This window comes from Typopeltis vanoorti, chromosome 8 (genome assembly GCF_054136105.1).
Source record: "Typopeltis vanoorti isolate ZY-2024b chromosome 8, IOZ_Tvanoo_1.0, whole genome shotgun sequence".
Classification (NCBI taxonomy): domain Eukaryota; kingdom Metazoa; phylum Arthropoda; class Arachnida; order Uropygi; family Thelyphonidae; genus Typopeltis; species Typopeltis vanoorti.
The window spans coordinates 100080668-100096878 of record NC_143556.1 but is presented as its reverse complement, the minus strand read 5'-3'; the positions used below and the strand labels follow the sequence as shown (position 1 = coordinate 100096878).

The 16211-nt window shown below is 34.1% G+C and overlaps 1 protein-coding gene across 2 annotated transcripts in view; it reads right to left on the bottom strand.

The window, feature by feature from the left end:
• Positions 1-752: 752 nt before the first annotated feature.
• LOC150104225 (uncharacterized) overlaps positions 753-16211 on the bottom strand; it is a 116393-nt gene continuing 100934 nt past the window's right edge. For both annotated transcript variants that reach the window (XM_090396847.1, XM_090396846.1), the window contains exon 5: positions 753-3984. In XM_090396847.1, the coding sequence (XP_090252973.1) occupies positions 3705-3984 (280 nt within the window). In that variant the 3' untranslated portion in view covers positions 753-3704. The remainder of the gene's footprint in view (positions 3985-16211) is intronic.

The window sequence follows — 16211 nt, the reverse complement described above, 5'->3', positions numbered from 1 at the left end:
TGTATCATAAAATCAACTTATGATTAATTGTTGAGTAATTGTTGTAAGGGTCGTATCCTAATTTTAATCGGATCAGATGCATGTGGTCCGGCCCTAAAAGTCAGCTTACTACTGATAACTAATTCTTCTCGACATTCGAGCCTGTTATGTTAGCAGGCTGTTAGGGCGGCGTCAGCCACACAAAATAATAGGCGAATCGGATTTATAACAACAACATTGAAGAACTCTTTACAAATTTCACTGATTGCATTGAGAATACTATTGACTTTGTCCGTTTCAGTTGCTAAGGGAGAGAGAATATTTTCTAAATTACAATTAATAAAGAACTACCTGTGATCAAGCATGAGCCAAGAAAAACTAAATGATTTGGCACTAATTTCAACAGAAAATAATATTGCTCAGTCTATCAACATTGATAGTGCGACAGGATTTTGCTAAAATGAAAGCCAGACGAGTCCCTTTTAGCAAAATTAATGTGAAGAATATTTGAATAAATCTCTTAAGTTTATATTACTATTTTATATTATTTGGAAAATTTATATAACTTGAAAAAAATTTGTATAAGCAGGACTAATCCATAGGTAACATTATACTGTAAACATTATACTATAAATTTAAAACATCTGCATTGTTTACTATATAACAAAGATGTTTCATAAGTATATAAAAATAATAACAGTACACCTTTTTAATAACTATACAATTTATAAAAACTTTCAGTTCTAATACAAAAGATTAAAATGCAGCATGATTACCATAACAATATAGTCTTCTGTGATCTCAAAATAATCTTACAAATTGTTCTATTTCACTATCATTAGTCATTTCATATTTGTTTTATTCTATTTTCTTTTATTTACAGTATTTTACTAAAAGTATAATATCAGTATGTACATACCATATAGACAATGTAACAAGCAGAATGAACATGATTCTTTATCATCAGTCCATAATATTTAAAATAATTAAGTACTTTATTAAATGCTGACCTCTATATTTCACTACTTGTTAGGTTCTTCGGAATTTAAAAATGAGAAATATATACTAAAAAACCTCCAGAAACTCATAAATAATTTTGTTTTTTAAAATAATTCAGGCATCATAATACACATGAAGCATGTGAAATCATCTATCACATTACTAAGCTGTTCACATTGTTATGCATAGCTTTAAGATGGTTGCTAGCATAGTGAATGTCTGATATGCACCTTAGTTTCTATTTAGGGTGCGTTGTGAGCATATAAGTTCAAGATATGGAGTGATGAAATCATGTCTTGGTGTTCTGTGAAAATGCAGAATGTAAGACCTAATTTATATTTCCCTTTGTAATCAGTGCTGTTGAGGTGTTAATTTATTTTAGATTTCAAACTTCTTCCATTCTGACTAGTGTAGACTTTGCCACATGAGCAAAAGATCTAAGGTGTTTTTGGAAGAACACGGTCTTTTGGAGACCATAAGAAATTTTTAAGGATCTATTGCTGGTGTGAAAATGGTTCTGATATTTACATTTTTTAAAATATGAGCTATATATCCAGTGGCTCCTCTAATGTGTTTTTCTAATAATATTACTAGTTTGCAACCATAATGCAATGCACAAACTACTGAAACATAAACCTCACAAAGTGAAGCACAAAAAAAAAGCTGGTTGCTTGTGGGAAGGTAATGAGCACTTATCACAAAGAATACCCAAATTTACAAACGGAATACTGTATATTGTAATTTACAATATACAGTATTCTGTTTGTAAATTCAGTAAGCATGCATATTAGTAACATACATCAAAAGTTACAGTATAAAGTATATACAATATCCTAAACAACTTTCTTATAATCATAAATTAATCTCATCTTTTCAATGAAAATTTCTACATACATATACAGTGGTGTCCAAAACCTAAGGACGAACACTATTTCTGAAGCTTACAACCACAAATTCAGACAAATCAGCTTGTGGCAATTTGTATAACTGACAATTTCGAGTAGAAAGCAGGTACACATTCAGATTTTCGAATTGCTCAAAGAGGTCACGTCCCAGCACTCAACAGATAAAAAACAAAAGGCTAAGTGAATTGTATTTTGAAGAAAGCTCTTTTCGTGAAGGATCAAAGTTGCAAACTTGGATGTCTTGTAATTTCTCAAAGACATCGCTAGATGATTTCATGTAGGGAAGAATTACTGGAAAGCTTGAAGGCCACATAATTACTTATATTGCTAGAGAGTTCGGAACCTAACATACTGTTGTATCCAGGCTTTGAGCAGCATTTCAAACCAATGCAATGTGTTCCAGACATTTGCTAAGAGGTCACCCTCGCTCTATCATGGAGCATGAAAACAGATTTTTGGTTATAACAGCAAAAAATAATCTGTGCTATGGCAGGTCAGCTTGCAAGTCGGCTCCATCCAAGCACAGGTATGCAGATATCTTGAGAAACTGTGGCACGATGTCTATGACAAGTAGGCCTGTAATCTGCATTCCTTATCCACAGCTCATCGTAGAGCAAGTTTTCAGTGGTGTTGCATCCATAAAATTGGACAAGACAGCAATGGGCTAATGCAAGGTTTCCCAAAGCCAGCTCCGCAGAGCCTTAAGGCTCAAAAACTGAAATTCTAGGGCTCTGCAAATCTTGTTTACAAACATTCACTTTTTTTAAATTAATAATATGATGCTACCAGTCACATCCATCATACCAGACTTTGAAAACCTCTGCAGTTCAAAATAACAACTGCACTGTGGTCATTAAAATGAACGTAAAATTTAAAATTTATGGAGCACTAAATTGTAAAATGGTGAATGTTTATTGATTTCTTCCTTTTTTCATGCTTATTTTAAAGACTGAGTTGCGAGGGCTCCACAAAAAAAATTTTGCTTGCTTTAGGACTCCACTTCAGCAAGCAGTTTGGAAAACCTTGGGCTAATGTACTCTTTACAGATGAGAGAGTCATTTTAGTCTTTCCTCCAATTCTAGATGACACTTGATCCGATGTGAAAGTTGTACTGATTACCATTGTGAGAATATTCTTGAAAGGGACAGATATGGTGGTGGTGATGGGGTCATGGTGTGGGACCAAGCTACAAGTGCTGGAAAAAGGGACTATGACTGGTGAATAATATTGCAACGAAATTCTTCAACATTATGTTTGATTGTTCCATGGTGTTAGAGGTAAAGGATTCATTTTTATGGATAACAATGTCACACCACATCGTACATGAGCAGTGGAGATACTTCTGGAGACCAAGGATATTAATCGAATTGAGTGGCCAGAATGCTCCTCAAATCTCAGCCCACAAAACGCATTCTGGGAAGCGATAGGGAATATTGCTGCTCAAAATTCCACTCCAGAAAACAAACAAGGCTTCTTGCTCTGAAGGAGGAGTGGGTCAGTTTGCCTCAATAACTCCTGAATCACTTGGTGCTAAGCATGGTACGACTTTGTGAGTGCTACATTGCAGTTCGGAGTGGACATATTCCATACAGAAACGTATCTGCATAGTTTTCTGTAAGCACTGTACATTAATTCCTTAATTACATCTCTTTAGGAAATTTGTAATGTTTGCCAAAAACATACTGCAATTTAATTTGTATGAAATTTATAACACATTTTTTGTGTAATGTACTTCATTAGTATGCTGACAATAAATTTATGTCCACATTTGGCTGTAGTTATGAAAATGTTTTTATATACATGCAAAAATATAGTTTGTCTTTAGCTTTTGGACACCAATATGCTCTGAAGATTTTTTGGTTTTGTATGTGTTCTCAAATGAGTTTTTAGGTTGTCAGCTCTGCTGAAAGCTTTTCCACAGTCACAGCAAATGTGATCTCTCTCACCTGTATGAACTTTCTCATGACGCCTGAGATCCTTTGGAGAGAGAAAATCCTTGGCACAATAAATACATATATATCTTCGTTGTCGTTCTTTTGTGTGAACTGTCTGCACATGATTTTTTAGAATTTTTGCTGTCTTGAACTGTTGTTTACACTCACTAGAAGAAATAATATTTTAATTTTATTTTCTACATTTGGATATTATGCTAACTGCAATAGCAGGGATAAAAAGTATTACATATTAAGAAAATTATGGCTACACTTTATTCCAGAATTAAGATTAGGAAATGGAAATGTTATACTGCTATTAGGTTAAATGGTCTGAAGGGTGAAAAGATCAGCAATACGAAATGACAGCAATTATATTGGCTGCCAGTTGACTGATAATGATGGCTTCTAGAATTCATAACAAATTTTGAGGCTTATCAAAGGCAAGAAAACAAATACAAAATTTATTTTATAAACAACCTCAAGTCCTGAATACATGACTAGCATGAATCACTAAAATGCATGAAGTTAAGTTTGCTATTTCAGTTAAGTTGATGGCTAATATCATTCTTTAGTGGAGAAAATACATGTCTAGGGATAATAAATAACTTAATTATTAAATCATTAGAAATGATATTTCTCCTTATGGTGAGCACAGATATATACTCTACCTGTGCACACTAACAGGAAAGCAAACAAAGAGTGTAAAAATAAAGCTGCATCCTTAAGTCCTAGCTGGTGCCTGGGTGCAGAGAAGAGATCTTGTTTGTTCTGCTGATGGTCTCAAGAGGATCATCTTTTAGATTTTGAGTAAATCGAGGCATCCACATTTATTTAAATTCAGAAATGTACTGGTATTGGTGGATTTCAGTAAGTCTTTCAGACTTGCATCTGCTTCTGTATAATAGGTGGTCCCCTCCAACACACACACTGGATCCAGTGATTGTATGAATGAAATGGATCTGCTGCTCCACAACAGCTGTAATGTAGATAATGATGAATATAACACCTATGTTCATTCAGTCAAATGTTAGCATTGTGTCCAAAGCATCACCAGAAGGACATAGCTCATTATTAGGCTAAAAATAGTGAATCTGTTTAAGAAAATTACCACAATATAGTAAAGCATTGCATTATCCAGAAGTTTTGTATATTTATCAGCATTCATTCCTCCAGACACTATATCCAAAAAATCCCCCAAGTTCATATCAGAAGAAACATCTCCAAAATATTATGCCTTCTTCTTCTTCACCAAGCTTCACAGCTAGGATGCTGAGTTGAGTATACGACATTCTCCAGATATCAGTCACACTCACCTTATCAGAAAAGTATATAGTGTGATTTTCTACTTCCTAGCAGTGTTTCCCAAAGTGGGAAACATGAAAGGTCTTTAGGGAGTACAAGGCCATTTTTTTTATTACTTTTATATTTTTGTGCAGGTCTAATTAATTTTTCAATAACTAAAAAATCTAAAGGAAATTTTAAACAAAATGTATTCCTTGGGTAATATTGACTGATTTCTGTTAGGACCTCATCTGGTGAAGGTGCAATTGTATTCCAACAGCGTAGTTCAAACTGTTTGCATTAAAAGTTTAAATTCAAACAGTTCTAACCATATCAGAACTATGTGCTAAATTTCATTCATCTCATTAATTTTTTTTATTATTAAACATTTAAATTTCATAATTTTTGTTTCTACTATATAATTAAAAATTTGTTTCCATGTTTATAATTTATTATAACACAAATGTTAAAAAATGAATACCTTGATAATTATTTGTGTTTGAATGAAATATTATTATTATATGAGTTCTTCCAAATTGCCACTGACTTTGGAGTATGGCAAAATTACTAAAATTTTAAAAGAGGTTACATGGGCACTGAAAGTTTGGGAAACACTGCTCTTCGACATTCTACTACTAACCTGAGGCACGTGTAACTAGTCATTGATTGTTTCTGAATCAGACTGCTTAGATTTCTGTATCACCTTTGCACATATTCTTTGATGCCTATTATTGACACTAAGAGGATCACCCTCAGTGTTGATCACATTTAATGGCCCCTTAGAAAGTCTGCTGGTTCTTCTCCAAGTATTCGATTTGTAGTTGAGCTTAGAGATATATCTCTTTGCCTTATATAGCAGTATAGACAACATGTGACAAGGAACATACACATCAGTATGCTTGATTTTAAAATGAAGATGTCCAATATTTATTTCACCTTAGTATACATAACGTGGCTGCTCAATAATTCTACTATTTTTGTATATCCATCATTTTTTTATACAATCTACATTCAATAATGTTATGACTCTTCCTTTTACTTGTCACATGGAAAAATAATTCACAAGGATTTCAAGTAGTTTGTTAACATTTTTTTTTTCTTTTCATAGTCTGTTTTTCTTGCCATGAATGCTATTCTTGTAACCTATGCATTATACTGCTCAACTTGTTTACCCAGTAATATTCCCTCCAACATGTTTTCATTTTATGCAGCTCTTGCTTGATGATTTTACACACCTTATATATACAAGTGTGCGCGCACATACACACACACGCATGCAATATCCTAAACGTCACTGCATATTTTGGTAAAATAGGGTAAATTTCAAACAAATGTATTAATGACATTATATATAATTTTTATATAAAATACAAGTTTTAAATTATGAATAAATTTAAAAGAACTGGGTCTGTGCAAGAACAGAGATCTGGAAGCCCAAGGACAGCATGAAAAATCATTTAATTTGTTTGCCAATTTTTCTAAGAGGATCAGAAATTATCAGTTAAGAATGCACCCTACAGACAACTCACATTTGACTTGGGGGGGGGGGGGGGGTCCTATAGCATTCAAATGTTGTATGAAGAAAATTATCCAAGATGAGCAGTAATGTGTATCAATTTAATGCTTTCTCATGCTACTGTTTGACATCCAGATCTCTCTCACTTTGTCATCCATAGATCCCGTTCTCTTTAAATTCATTCACAATTTAAAATTTGTATTTTGTATAAATACAAAGATTATATGAAAATATAATTATGTCATTATGACATTTGTTTGAAATTTACCCTGTTCCATCAAAATATATATCCTGTATATAACTGGATTTTGCATATCCAGTTATATACGGGGAACCAGGGCGAACAGCGAAAAGTCAGCTACTGGAACAAATCTGAAAACACACCCCAACTCAACATCACCAGAGTTAAAGATCAGTACTATTATCAACATAAGAAGCCTGAATGGCAAAGAAACGGAGCTAGCTGAAGAATTAGATAAGTACCAGATCGACATAATAGGGGTGACTGAAACAAAAAAGACAAAAACTGGCGATATCTTTCTGAGCAATAAATACAAAAGGTTATATTAAGGAAATGACAATCAAGGAAAAGGAGGTATAGCTGTAGTATTCAACACAAAATACGAGGCTAATCTTCTTCAATGGTAGGCAGTCTCACATAGAGTGATGTGGGCAAATATCAGAATGGGGAATTGGACAATGAGACTTATTTGTGCCTATGGTCCCACAGAAGGTTCTACTAAGGTAGAAGTGGAGGAATTTTTTGAGGCTTTAGAAAAAGCAACTGACACAATGAAAAAGGAAAAGTTGGTCCTTGTTGGGGGATCTCAATAGCAGAGTAGGAAATGACTGTCAGACATACAAAAATATTTTGGGAAAATTTGGAGAAAAGAGCAAAGCTAATGATAATGGCAAATACCTGTTGGATTTCTGCTCACGACATGGACTGGTTATTACTAACACCATGTTCCAACATAAAAATGTGCACAAATTCACATGGAGAGAAGAGGCAAGGAAAAAGAAAAGTCTCATTGGCTATGTTATTGTTGATAGTGATGTTTTCTCCCTGGTGCAGGACACCAGAGTGTACAGATGATTTGAAATTGGAAGCAATCACTATTTAGTCTTGAGCAGGATAAAATTGAATTTCATATTGAAAAGAATAACATGTAAGAAAGTTTTAAAGCGAATAAAAGTTGAGCAGCTCTCAGATGTGAACTGCAGACTAAAATACAGAAAGATTATTGAGGAAAAAATGAAAGAGTTTGAGAACAGGAACCAAACCTTGGAGATTCAGTGGCAAGCCTTGAAGAAAACTCTGATTAATTCAGCCAGAGAGGCATGTGATGAGATTGTCTGAAAGGATAGAAAAATCAGAACTCCATGGTGGACACAAGAAGTTAAAGAGGTAGTGAAGGAAAAGAAGAAAGCATATCAAAAGTTCCTGGCAAATAAGTTAGCTTTCGCTAACTTAGAGAATACAGAGACAAATGTAAGAAAGTGAAACACTGTGTAAAGCTAGCTAAACAAAAGTCATGGGAGGACTTTGGCAAGAACATAGAAAATAAATATCAAGAAGGTGGTAAGATATTCTGGAGATTGTTGAAGAAGCTTAGAAATGGAGGAAAGAATGCTGTAAAAGGCGTTAGAGATGATAAAGGTGACATGAAAACAGGAGAAAAAGATATCCTTGAAGTATGGAGTAATGACTTTGAAAAATTGTTAAATGAAACAAGCAGTGATAGCAGTGGTAAAAAACAATGACCAGGCATACAGTCAGGAATACATATCCATACTTGAAGTGGAAAAAGCATCAAAGGCTTGAAATGTGGAAAGGCAACAGGAGTAGATGATATTGAACCAGAAATGCTAAATATAGTTGTATAAAAGTCTTACAGTGGCTGCACTGCATAGTTCAGAAGGCCTGGATAGAGGGATGAATTCCCGATGATTGGAGTAGAGCTCTCATAGTACCCGTATATAAAAAGGGAAATAAAACTGAATTTGAGAATTACAGAGGTATTTCATTACTAAGTGTTCCTGGTAAGATATATGCAAGTATACTTGAGAAACTGTTGAGAAGGATTGTGGAAGAGAAGCTTGGTGAAGAATAAGCTGGATTCAGGCCAAATAGAGGCTGTCAGAATCAGATTTTCACTTTACGACAAATAGTTGAGAAAGCATGGGAATATAACAAAGATCTGTATTTAAGTTTTGTCGATCTGGAAAAGGCATATGACAAGGTGCCAAGAGAGAAGCTATTCAATACACTACAGTTATATGGTGTCAATGGGGCATTATATCAAGCAATACTTAGTCTGTATTTGAGTTGTAAGTCAGCAGTTAGAATTGAACGAAGTACAGGAAGATGGTTTAATGTTAAATCTGGTGTGAGACAAGGATGCACATTATCCCCTCTGTTATTATCTATATGGATCTCATTATGAAGGAAAGTGGTATTAAACATGATATCAAAATTGGAGATGTTAATGTCAGCTCTTTGCTTTATGCTGATGATGTTATACTTCTAAATAAATCCACTACAAGTTTGCAAAATTCCCTGACTAAATTGAATAACTGCTGTAATAGATATGGTATGAAGGTTAGCATTAAAAAGACAAAGACAATGAAAATAGGTAGAATTGTTGAAAATGTCAACTGCATTGTGAATGGAGAACCTATAGAACAAGTAAAACATTTCATCTACTTAGGCACGATTTTTACTGAAGATGGTAAATTAAATATGGAAATAGACAACAGAATCAACAAATCTGGTATGGTAGGAAGTCAATTGAATAAATTCATATGGAATAAGAGAGAAATTAGTCGGAACACTAAATTGAACACTGTCTTGTATACAGTGTTCAAACCAGTTTTAACTTATGGATCTGAGAGCTGGGTCAGAAGTAAAACACTTGAGCAAAGACTAGAGACTGCAGATATGAGAGTCCTGAGAAAGATTAAAGGCGTGAATAGATGGCATCAATGACAATATCATATTAAAAACGATGATATTAGGAAAGAACTTGACATTGTCAGCATCCAGGAATGTGTTAGCAGAGTTATTCTCAGGTGGTATGGTCACTTAAACAGAATGGACGAGGAAAGATTAGCAAAACAAGTGTTCTCTTCCAGGTTGACAGGAAAATGATCCAGAGGAAGACCACGATATAGGTGGAATGATACAGTACAAAGTGCCTTAGACGATAGAAATATAAGATCTGATAATGTTGGAGTCTTGACATGATTTGGAGGAAAATTGTAGATAGGAAGTTGGTAATGATGTAAATTTTTCATGTAGTACCATCATATCCTGTACACCCCTTGAGGGTACATGTCAGGAATTTGATGATGATGATGATGAGTTATATACAGGATATGCAAAAATATCCTGTATAATCCCTACACATGAGAAGTTACAAAACTTATAGCAAATTAATGCCATGTGGACAGGTGTTAAGAGAAAGTAGTCCACTTATATTCTTTTTGCAGAACTGGAAGTTGTCTTTCTTTCTTTCTTTTTCTTTTCTTTTCTTTTTTTTTTTTTGAGAATACTTACTTCATGGAAGAAGGCTGTTTCACAAAATCAGCATATATAGAATTTTGGTGAGTCATCATTTTAACTGTAAAAGGATACTGAGTAGTTAGTCATGTAATTTTAGGTTTAACAGAAATGGGGGTGCATAACTGATGCCAGTTCTGCTGAATGGCGCCTATGGAAGTACCTGTAGAAGTGATACTATGGAGAGGTTCCATAGCTGGAAGGATTCCACAAGAGAAGGGTCATCAGTTAACTGAAATATCTTCTTGTGAACAACAACAGCAATGTGAGAGCAGTATTCCAAGAATGGACAGTTTCTGATATATATATATACATATATAGTTAGACACTGGAGAGGTTAGGAGTAATATCTTGATAGAAAAAGTATGCCAATTTTTCTAGAAACTACAGATGCTATAGAAGTGAAAAGTGAATTATACTAAGAAAGACTAGGAATAAGTATCTGAGAAATGAGATCTGGTCTGTTTTGATTAAACTGAACATTATCAAAAGTAAAAAGGGAGAGTGAGAACTAATGTCTTTTATTATTAGCACCAGACCTCCATGGAGTCAAAAAAAACCACAAAATTGTGTTTCAGAAGCATTTAAAGGTGAATAGGTTTTTTGTTATCACTGCATGGAAGGATGGTATGGAGATGGATATCAGCAATAAAACTGATCAGCAATAAATAGGATCTGAGATCAAGAAGAGAAGGTCATTTATGTATATGAAGAAGAGGATGGATGAAATAACAAGACCATGAGGAACATGTGCATTAATATAAAAATCTGAAAGAGAACATCCTCCACCATATCATGCAGTGAATTATCTGAGAGAAAACTGGTAATCCAATTCCATCTTATGGCAGGCCATAAGATGGAATTGGATTGTCGAAGAGGTAAGTGATGCAAGCATGAAGATCTGCAAATCTTGACTTACAAAATCCATATTGGATTTTATAAGTCAAAACTGATGTGAGCGCAATAGATTGATAGCCGTATATATCAATCACATGCATGATAGACTGTAACATCTGGAAAACATCAGTTCTAGGTATAGGCAAGTAGTTGTTATGGAAAAGGGAATCCTGCTAATATTTCTTGAACAGCTGGAAATTATGTGAAAAAGGTTATTCAAAGAACAGAAGTACTTGAAATGAAAGACGAGTTTGGTAAGTTAGAAGCTGAATCATGATGAATGTTGATCAGCATTTTCTCGTGTTTTTACATGTTGTAGAGGAATGGTGATTGCCAACTATATATTTATTTATTTAAATTTGGAGGCTGAGGAAGTTATGGATGTACTGTTTGGTACAAAGATATGGGGAAGTAAGATCTTTCTTGTGGCAAATCAGATAAGCTGTTTTTTTCAGTAGCATTTGCCCCCACCCCAAGAATGGTTATAGTGAATACTGAAGCTCAGAATCATGTGCACTAGTCTGTCAAATAAAGAAGAGGAATAGAATGTATTGTGAATAATGTTTTAAGATTAGTGAGAGAAGATTATGAATATATAGGAGGAAGAGTGCAACAAAAAATGCAGAGCCCTTGGGTACTGCAGCATCATGGGGAAATGTGAAGAAAGGAAAATACGAAATGGCATATAATGAATGATTAGAGAAAAACACTTGTTCCAATTGCAAAAGGCATACAAAATGGTAACTTGAGTAGGCCTCTATGCCAGATCCGATCAAATGCAATTTAAATTGTGAGAGTAACCACATGTTTCTCGGAACCTTTTCATGATTGTGTGAAAAAGTGTCCCGTAAGTAATGAAGATGCTGTTTATGTTCTTTATTATTTTCAAGAGGACTGAGGTGAAGATAATGGAATAAGTCTCATGGCTGGCTTTTATCTTTTTATTGGGATGAAAACAGAATTACTGTTTTCATCCCATCTGGTTAGCATATGGCGTGATCCATTTGCACTGCAGACAAAATTATTCCTCAGTTTCATGGGTATCCTTTTTTATTTATAGACCTACATACCTAGCTACCTCTTTCAAGTCAGAAATAAATAATTATTTTTACCAACTTGAAGCTTAATAGCCATTTCACTGAATGAACACACATCAAATACACTAGAAAATCCAATACTAGTAACCCTCATATAATGCGGATGTTAGGTTCTATAGAAATGCAGCATTATATAAATCGCGTTATGTGAGACTCAAATCACATAAAAAAAAGTAGGGTTAGGTTCCAAAATCGTTTTTTTTTTTTTAATGACATATCCAACAAAAATATATTTTGATTTAATTAAGGTAATTCATGTAAGTTAAGAAAACATATCAACTATGAAACAAATACATAGTATAAAATTATAAATTGTACATAAACTTCATTGCATATAATGCATAAATATTTTATCCATATTGTCCAATATCCAATTGTCTCATGAATTTTCCGGAATGCTCTATTGAGAGATCATTATCCATAAAATAACTTTCTTGCCAAGTTCAATCCTTCTGCTAATTTCTTTAAACTGAATTCTTTAACGGATTCATCACAATAAGAATCTTTGGCAAAATTTTCCCCACCATTTGGTTCGACGTCATCTATTAATTGTACCAGTTCCTCCTCATTTAAATCTATTTCCCCATCAATTAATTCACTAATTTTGTTTTCAGCCATATTCGCAAAAGACCTCTAAGTGGCTATTACTATAAAAATAAATTTTTTACATAAAAAAAGTATTACATATTGTATGTAACTCACCAAAAATAAAGTGCTCAGCTTAAGATTAACACACTTATGATTTTTAATGCACTTTCCTGGAAGAAAATGAAGACAATTTTCAACAATAAACACTTTATACGGTAAACAATTGACGTACATGCATGCTAAAGGGTATTTCCCCTAATATAAATTCGCTACTTATAACTACTTCGTGCTACAGGCAGATGCAAATTTAACAAAGATAAAGTTTGATATTTAAGTTCTGCGTTGAAAAATATATGAAAAGATAAAGAGTTACTACAGTTTGTAGACCGTCTTATATCGAAACCACGTTGTATAAGTGCCGCATTCAACAAGGGATATTACAATTTGTAGACCATGTTATATCGAAACCGCGTGATACGAGGGTTACCTGTATTTCAATGAGTCCAATTACAAGCTGCATGTTTTTTTCATTCCAGCATAAAACATTAGATGAAATTGCTCATCTAATGGGGATTGATGCTTGGATATTTTTCATGAACCTATTAATTAAGCTGCCTAGGCAGTATAAAATGAAATTTATAGTACCACTCAAACTTTAGTATTTAGTCCTGTTAACTACTATATCACACCATTATCATCAAATTCCTGGTGTGCATCCTCAAGGAGGGGGGGGGGGGAGAAGCAGGGATTTCAGGATACAGTAACAGTACTACATGAAAGTCTATACATTATTAGTAACTTCCTATTGATAATTTTCTTCCAAATTAGTCTGTTATCTGTCAATACACCAATATTGTCAGATCTTCTAAGATACTTCAACAATTCACCCAGACTAGTCTTCCTCTGAGTCTTTTTCCTGCCATCTTTGCATCGAAGATCATTTTAAAAACGTTTCCTCTCCCATTCTGTTTAAGTGACCATATCACCCAAGATTAGCTGTTACCACATTCCTGTGGTAATAGAGCATTAGATTAATAATATGAGCTCAAATAAGTAATATGAGGTATTGCTGATGATACAGTACTCCTCTGTAATAAAAAGGAAAAAAGAAGAGGATGGATGAAATAACAAGACCATGAGGAACATGTGCATTAATATAAAAATCTGAAAGAGAACATCCTCCACCATATCATGCAGTGAATTATCTGAGAGAAAACTGGTAATCCAATTCCATCTTATGGCAGGCCATAAGATGGAATTGGATTGTCGAAGAGGTAAGTGATGCAAGCATGCATACATTAGAATACATTCTTGACAAAGTTAATGAGATCAGTAAGAACAGAGGACTTCAGTTCAATTCTAGCAAGACAAAGATTATGGTTCTTAAAGGAAATGTAGGCAGGGAAGCTCCTGAGAAATAAGTGTACCTTAATGGAGAAAGATCATATATTGTTTCTGAACGTTTATGAATAATTAAATATTTGCAATTAACAATGTAGATTTGATAATTACAAATATTTAACTATTCATTCCTATATTTTGCTGAAGTCAAATCGGCATCATCAGAGAATAATGCAATGGTATTACACACATGCACACTTCAGTAACAAAGATGAAAACAGGAGAGATAGAGGAAGAGTCATACATTTTTGCCACCAAATTAGGATAGAACAAAATTATAGAAGTCAACCAATGCAGAATTGGCTAATTTAGCCAATTCTGCATTGACTATATCATTGTTGATAGTGATGTCATCATGCTCATTCAGGATACAAGAGTGTACAGAAGAATTGAAATTAGAAGTGACCATTACTGAGTACTAAGCAGGATAAAAATGGATATAACATTGAAAAGAACAGCATGTAAGAAAGTTTTAAAAATAATTAAAGTTGAGCAGCTTTTACAAGTAAATTGTAGACTCGACTATACAAACATTATTGAAGAAAAAATGAAACAGATTAAAACAAGAACCTAACCTTGGAGTCTCGTGGCAAAATCTGAAGAAGACGTTGAATGATTCAGCTAAAGAGATATATGGTAAAGTTGTCTGCAAGGATAGCAAAACAAGAACCCCATGGGGGACACAAGAAGTTAAAGAAGCAGTCGTGGAAAAGAAGAAAGCATACCATAAGTTTCCAGCAAATAAGTAGGCAGATGTTCTAAAACAATACAGAGAAAAATGTAAGAGAGAGCTAAGTTATGTGTAAAAGTAGTTAAACAAAAATCATGGTGAGACTTTGGCAAGAACACAGAAAATAAATATCAGGAAGTTGGCAAAATGTTTTGGCAGCTATTCAAAAAGCTCAGAAATGGAGGAAAGAATACTTTAAAAGGAATCAAAGATGAAAAAAGGTGATATGGAAACTAAAAATAAGGATATCCTAGATGTCTGGAGTAATTACTTTGAAAGACTGTCAAACAAAACAAGCAGTGACAGAACCATACTAGAAAATTTCTGAGAGGGAGTATATATCAATAAAAGCAAAGGGAAGTGCATATCAATATTTGAGGTAGGAAAAGATCTCAAAAACTTGAAATGTAAAAAGGAAACTGGAATAGGTGATATTCGACCACAAATGCTTAATTATGGACTTTTTTTTTTCATTTATTCATATGGGGTTCCCTCCATTCCTCCACCATCCCTTAGGACTGGTTGAACCCTCCTAGGGAGGGATTATGTATGTATTTTATGATTGTAGATCTGTGTGTGTGTGTTCATGGGCCAGTTTGCATGTTCTGAGGGATGAAAAAACCAAAGTTTCTGGGTGAAAAAAACCCTCTACCTCCATATGAGACTGGCTAACTCACCTTTAGTCAAAAAAGACCAGATAGAGGTTCCTCATGTCATGGATGGAAATTGAACCCAGGTCTTTCCAACCAAAGAGCTTTGTCTATACTGACTGAGCTATGGAGGCTCTAGTATGGAGGTATAAAAGTTTTACAGTGATTACACTGCATAATTTAGAGGGACTGGACCAAGGGTCAAATTCCAGATGAGTGGAGCTCACAGTTCTCTTATAAAAAGGAATAAAGATAAAGGTGAGAATTACAGAGGAATTTCTCTACTGAATGTTCTAGGTAAGATTTATGCGAGCCAGTTTAAAAGAGGTTGAGAAAGATTGTGGAAGAGAAACTCAGGGAAAGAACAAGGTGAGTTCAGGTCAAATACAGATCGTCAAGATCAGATTTTCACTTTACAACACAGTTGAGAAATCATGGACATATGACAATATTTGCACTTTTGTTGATCTGTAAAAGGCATATGACAAGGTGCACAGAAAAAAGCTTTTCAAAAGACTACAGCTATATGTGTGGTAAATGGAAAATTTTTCACAGCAATACAAGTTCTTTAATAATATCCTCATTTTTAATGTGATACTGCCATTGATGACTCCACTAATCTTTCTCAGAACTCATATCAGATATCTCCCATCTTTGATCAAGTGTTTTATT